The 6,859-nt window shown below is 40.6% G+C and overlaps 1 protein-coding gene across 1 annotated transcript; it reads left to right on the forward strand.

The window, feature by feature from the left end:
• Positions 1-741: 741 nt before the first annotated feature.
• LOC118543482 (G2/mitotic-specific cyclin-B1-like) lies at positions 742-2,570 on the forward strand. Its single transcript, XM_036104561.2, is given in 3 exon segments — positions 742-1,173; positions 1,176-1,258; positions 1,469-2,570. Coding segments are annotated over 3 exon segments (1,314 nt in total). The 5' UTR covers positions 742-980; the 3' UTR covers positions 2,507-2,570.
• Positions 2,571-6,859: the final 4,289 nt, after the last annotated feature.

Below are 6,859 nucleotides of genomic sequence, written 5' to 3' on the forward strand. Positions count from 1 at the left end.
TAACTTCCAGGAGAAAAACTGTGAAGTCAATGCAATCCTGAGATGTCTCACTAAATCCCCCAAATGTCAGGGGAAGCAAACTAAATTGAGCCCTTAACTTTCTTCTCCTCTGACTGAGGAGGAATGGAACAACTTTTGGAGAGAAAAATGGAACATTGAGCTGACTCTCTGAGATGGAAAGGAATGAGATCACTCAGCTCTATACTGAGTTGAGGAAGGTGTCCACAGCCCAAAGTTACCTCACAAGGGAAGGGTAGATATACCCCAAATATCACATGTCCCTGGCAGAGGATCTTAAATAACACCTCAAAAGAACTAGCATGTGCTAAAAAGAGGGATACTAATGAAGAGTGCCTTCTACCACAGATGAACACTGTCCCAACCTTCACAGTCCCTTACAGAAGAAAGGATATATCACAGTCACCTCAAGTCCCAAACTGTAGCAGAGTCAGGAAAACAAATGAGGTTCCACAGTAATGGGAACACAAAGAAGTCATCCTCAATAATATCAGGCATGGGTGGAACAGCAAAACGGCACGGCAACCATTGCAAACATACAATAGCCAAACAAAACAGACTAAACAAAGGCAGAAATAATATACCATATTGAAGACACAAAGACAAAGAATGCAGCTGAGTAGGAAATAAAGCTCATGGAACAGAAGAAAATTCCTCAAAAATTTTTTATGCTACAAAACAATAAAAACATGAGTTCAATACGATAAAAAAAAAAAAAAAAAACCAAGAGAATAGAATAATAAAATTGAAAAAGGAGTTACAGATCTAAGGAAATGAATTGAGGACCATCATTATTACGGAATTTGTTAAAAAGAATCATGTATAAAATAGACACTGCAGGGCCCGGCGTGCTGCGGAGGAACGGCTGTTGATCTGCGGTGGCTTCAGGTCCCCGGCTCGGTGGCTCCCGCGCTCTGCTTCTCCCCACTTCTTTCCAGCAGCTCCCTGGTGAAGACAAAGCCATGGCGCTCCGGGTCACCAGGAACACAAAAGTTAATGTTGAAAATAAGGTGAAGGTCAGTATGGCAGGCACAAAGCGCGTGCCTCTGGCCACGACTGCGGCCTCCAAACCCGGGCTGAGGCCAAGAACGGCTCTTGGAGACATTGGTAACAAAGTCAGCGAACAACCACAGGCCAAACTGCCTCTGAAAAAGGAAGCAAAACTTTGGTTCCTGGAAAAGTTATTGCTAAAAAAATACCTAAACCTCTGGAAAAGGCACCCGAGCCTGTGCCTGAGCCTGTGCAGAACCAGAGCCAGATCCTGAGCCAGATCCTGAGCCAGATCCTGAGCCAGATCCTGAGCCAGAACCAGAGCCAGATCCTGAGCCAGATCCTGAGCCTGTGCAGAACCAGAGCCAGATCCTGAGCCAGATCCTGAGCCAGATCCTGAGCCAGAACCAGAGCCAGATCCTGAGCCAGATCCTGAGCCAGATCCTGTGCAGAACCAGAGCCAGATCCTGAGCCAGATCCTGAGCCAGATCCTGAGCCAGAACCAGAGCCAGATCCTGAGCCCATTAAAGAAGAAGAACTTTGGCCTGAGCCTATTTTGGTTGATACTCCCTCTCCAAGCCCAATGGAAACATCTGGAGGTGCCCCTGCAGAAGAATATCTGTGTCAGGCATTCTCTGATGTAATTCTTGCAGTGAATGATGTGGATGCAGAAGATGGAGCTGATCCAAACCGTTGCAGTGAACATGTGAAAGATATTTATGCTTATTTGAGACAACTTGAGGAAGAGCAAGCAGTCAGACCAAAATACCTACTGGGTCGTGAAGTCACTGGAAACATGAGAGCCATCCTTATTGACTGGCTAGTACAGGTTCAAATGAAATTCAGGTTACTGCAGGAGACCATGTACATGACTGTTTCCATTATTGATCGGTTCATGCAGAATAATTGTGTGCCCAAGAAGATGCTGCAGCTGGTTGGTGTCACTGCCATGTTTATTGCAAGCAAATATGAAGAAATGTACCCTCCAGAAATTGGTGACTTTGCCTTTGTGACTGACAACACTTACACTAAACACCAAATCAGACAGATGGAAATGAAGATTCTAAGATCTTTAAATTTTGGTTTGGGCCGCCCTCTACCCCTGCATTTCCTTCGGAGAGCATCTAAGATTGGAGAGGTTGATGTTGAGCAACATACTTTGGCCAAATACCTGATGGAACTAACTATGTTGGACTACGATATGGTGCACTTTCCTCCTTCTCAGATTGCAGCAGGAGCTTTTTGCTTAGCACTGAAAATTCTTGATAACGGTGAATGGACACCAACTCTACAGCATTATCTCTCATACACTGAAGAATCCCTTCTAAATGTTATGCAACACCTGGCTAAGAATATAGTCATGGTGAATCGTGGGCTTACAAAGCACGTGACTAACAAGAACAAGTATGCCACATCTAAGCATGCTAAGATCAGCACTCTGGCACAGCTAAATTCTGCACTAGTTCAAGATTTAGCCAAGGCTGTGGCAAAGGTGTAACTTGTAAACATGAGTTGGAGTACTATAACTGCAAATAAAATTGGCACCATGTGCCATCTGTACATATTATATGTTACCTTTACTTTTAATAAAGTTTGTGGTCCTTTTCACTTCTTAAAAAAAATAGACACTGCAGAAAATGTAATTACTGACATGAAGAAAGGCAGGTGAATGAATGCAGAAAAGAGAGAAAGATGAAAGCTTTTAGAGAAGACAAAGATGATCCAGCATAAGAATAATTAGGGTTGCAAAGATAGAGAACTCAACAAATGGGAGAGAATGTAGTCAAAGATATAATACAAGCATATTTCTGTACCAGAAAGAAACCCTTATATTTATATGCAATTGATTTTCAACAGGAGTGCCAAGACAATTAAATGGGGTAAGAAGTCTTTTCAACAAATGGTACTAGGGCAAGTGGACATCCTCTTGCATGTAGCAAAAAAAGAACTTGGGGTGGGGGGGGTCGGTGAAATGGGCGAAGGGGATTAAGAGGTATAAAATTCCAGTTATAAAATGAATAAACCATGAGGACAAAAAGTATAGCCTAGGGAACGTGGTCAGTAATATTATAATAGCATATGGTGACAAATGTGACTACACTTATTATGGTGAGCTCTGTATGAGGAATAGAATTGTCAATTCACTATGTTATACACCTGCAACTAATATAACATTGTGGATCGCTATCTCACATCATATACAAAAATTAACTCAAAATAAATCAAAGACCTAAACGTAAAAGCAAAATTTATAAAACTCTTAGAAGAAAATATAGGCATCTTCATGTCCTTGGATCAGCCAATTAGATTTCTTAAAAAGACACCCAAAGTGGAAGTAACAAAGGGAAAAGGAAAAGGTAAATTAGACTTCACCAAAATTTAAAACTTTTGTGCTTCAAAGGACACTATCCAAAAAAAGGGAAAATATAACCCACAGAATGGAAGAAAATATTTACAAATCATGCATCTAATAAGGAACTAGTATCTAGAATATATAAAGAACTCTAACAACTCAATAAAAAGACCAGGAACCGATGGGCAATAATTCAATGGACAAAGGATTTGAATGGACATTTTTCCAAAGTATACACCTAGTCAAGAAACACATGAAAAGATGCTCAACACTATTAGCCTTCACGGAAATGCAAATTAGGGTATGAGTGAATACTACCTCACAACCCCTAGGATAGCTCTATTCAAAAAGATGATAACAAGTGTTTCTGAGAACATGAAGAAATAGGAATTCTCATACACTGCTAGTGGGAATATGAAATAGTGCAGCTGCATTAGAAAATGGTCTGTCAATTCCTCAAAAAGTTAAACATAGAATTCCTATATGACCCAGCAATTCCACAGCAAGTAGAAACCTAGGAGTAACAAAAACATGCCTACACAAAACTTGTACATGAATGTTCATAGCACCATTATTCACAATAGCCAAAAAGTGGAAACAACCCAAACGTCCATCAACTGATGAATAGATAAACTAAGTGTGATACTAAGTGTGATATACATGTACACTGGAATATTATTCAACCATAAAAATGAAGTACTGATGTATCCAATAGCATGGATGAACCTTGAAAACATTATACTAGGGCGCCTGGGTGGCTCAGATGGTTAAGCATCTGCCTTCTGCTCAGGTCGTGATCCCAGGGTTCTGGGATCCAGCCCCACGTCGGGGGTGGGGGGGGTGTTCCTGCTCAGAGGGGATCCTGCTTCTCCCTCTCCTTCTCCTGTTCCCCCCGCTTGTGCTCTCTCACTCTGTCAAATAAGTAAATAAAATCTTTTAAAAAAAAAGAAGGGACGCCTGGGTGGCTCAGTTGGTTAAGCGTCTGCCTTCGGCTCAGGTCATGATCCCAGGGTCCTGGGATCGAGTCCCGCATGGGGCTCCCTGCTCCGCGGGGAGCCTGCTTCTCCCTCTGCCTCTGTCTCTCTCTCTGTCTCTCATGAATAAATAAAAAATAAAAAAAAAGAAAACATTATACTAAATGAAGAAAGCCACATGCAAAAGGCCACATACTGTGTAATTCTGTTGTGTGAAATGCCTAGAATAAGCAAATGCATCAAGACAGAAAGTAGATTAGTGGTTGCCATGGAGAGACCACTAATAGGGTATGGTTTCTTTTTGGGTGGTGAAAGTTTCCTGGAATTTGTGGTGATATTTGTACAACTTTGTGAATATATTAAAAACTATTGAACTGTACAGTTTAAGAGGATGAATTTTATGGTATCTGAATTATATCTCAATAAAAAGGATATTTCTCTTAAAAACTAAAAATAAAATTTGCAAAATATATCTATAACTTTCCTAGAACCAGATGTTCTAGAAAAATTTGAGACAGAATGCTCAACGCCAAGCTGGATAAACTTCAAGGTTAAAGACAGTTTCAAGGATAGAGTTTTTCAAGCAGCCACGGAAAAACAAAACAAAACAACAAATTGCCTAAAAAGGTTTGCGAGTAAGGATACAAGCTATCCTCTGGTTTTTCCACAGCAACAGTCATTGATAAAAAAAAAAATTAATTTTTTTTTGGAGGAGACAGCTTTATCACTTTAAAGAAAGTAAGTTATACCTACTCAAGAGAGTATTTAAGTCCAGGGTACACTGTCTTAAACATGTATGAACTCAGAAAACACAACTCATAGAAGTTTCTTATTGAGAAAACCATGAGATCCTGCTAATTAAGAGATAATCAAAATAAAGAACTCAAGAATGAAGAAGTTATCATAAATATTTAAATATAAAATCAAGGGGCGCCTGGGTGGCTCAGTCGTTAGGCGTCTGCCTTCGGCTCGGGTCATGGTCCCGGGGTCCCGGGATCGAGCCCCGCATTGGGCTCCCTGCTCGGCGGGAAGCCTGCTTCTCCCTCTCCCACTCCCCCTGCTTGTGTTCCCTCTCTCGCTGTGTCTCTCTCTGTCAAATAAATAAAATCTTAAAAAAAAAAAAGGAAAAGACCTTTAAAAAATAAATATAAAACCAATTTAAATTTTTTAAATATAAAAACAATTCTAAATACAAAGCCAATACTAAATCACTTTGAAATCATTGTTACAGAACAGAACATGAACAGTATGAACCTGGACAATATAAGAATAATACAACTAACCAAAACCAAGAATTGGAGAAGGGTGATGGGCAGTCTTCAGCCTTCATAAAAAGGAGTCAATAATATTATGTAAACTGAAACATATTAGGGGTATCTGGATGGCTCAGTCAGTTAAGCATCTGCCTTTGGCTCAGGTCATGATCCTGGGGTCCCAGAATGGAAGAGTCCTGTTTCTGGCTCCCTACTCAGTGAGGAGTCTGCTTCTTCCTTTGCCCGCGCGCCCCGCCCCCCCCCCCCCCCAGCTGGCATGGTCTCTCTCGCTCACTCGCTCACTCTCTCTCAAATAAATAAAATCTTTAAAAAAATAAAAATAAACTGAAACATATTGGTAAAAAATAAAAAAAAATCTTCATGGTTTTTGTAATTTCTTTTTTTAACTTTAGAGGGATTGTTAAAGAAATACCACAAAGAAATTTTATGTGTCAACTTGACTGAGGTAAGGGTTGCTCAGATACCTGGTAAAACATTTCTGGGTGCATCTGTGAGGGTGTTTCCAGCAGAGAGTAGCATATGAATTGGTGAACTGAGTCAAGAAGATTGCCCTCCCCAAAGTGGGTGGGCATCATCCAACCTGTGGAGGGCCTGAATACAACAACAAGGTGGAGGCAGGGCAAATTCACTCTCTCTGCTTGGAATGAGACATCCATCTTCCCCTACCCTCAAACACTGGACATCAATGCTCCTGGTTCTCGGGCTTTCTGACTCAGATGAGGACTTATATCATCAGCCCCCCTCATCCCACCCCTGTTCTCAGGCCTTATGGACTCAGACTGAAAGTACAGCCCTGGTTTTCCTGGCCCTCCAGCTTGCTGCAGGCAGATTTTGGGACTTTTGGGCCACATAACCACGTGAGCCAATTCTTATAATAAATCTCCTCTTATATATCTCTCTCTATATATTTTATTGGTTCTGTTTCTCTGGAGAAACCTAATACAGATTTTTTTAAATATCTTCCTTCACATTTGCTTCAGATCCCTTTTCTTCCTATTAAGTTCAAATAAAATGAATGTGTTTCTATTAAAAATAGAATTTCTGATAGGATGCCATTTGGCAAAGGGTTTCAACCAGCTTTTTGCAAAGAGCTGAAAATTCATATTAGAATGCCACTGCATGGTATTCATAGTTACCACTCCAATAAACTGTATGTGGTTCTCATTCTATAGGGTAGGCTCAGTTATAAATTCCATTAAAGTCCCAAGTATGGAATAAGCCACATAGTACCTCAACTGAAGATTGGATCC

Source organism: Halichoerus grypus, chromosome 8 (genome assembly GCF_964656455.1).
Source record: "Halichoerus grypus chromosome 8, mHalGry1.hap1.1, whole genome shotgun sequence".
Taxonomy (NCBI): Eukaryota; Metazoa; Chordata; class Mammalia; order Carnivora; family Phocidae; genus Halichoerus; species Halichoerus grypus.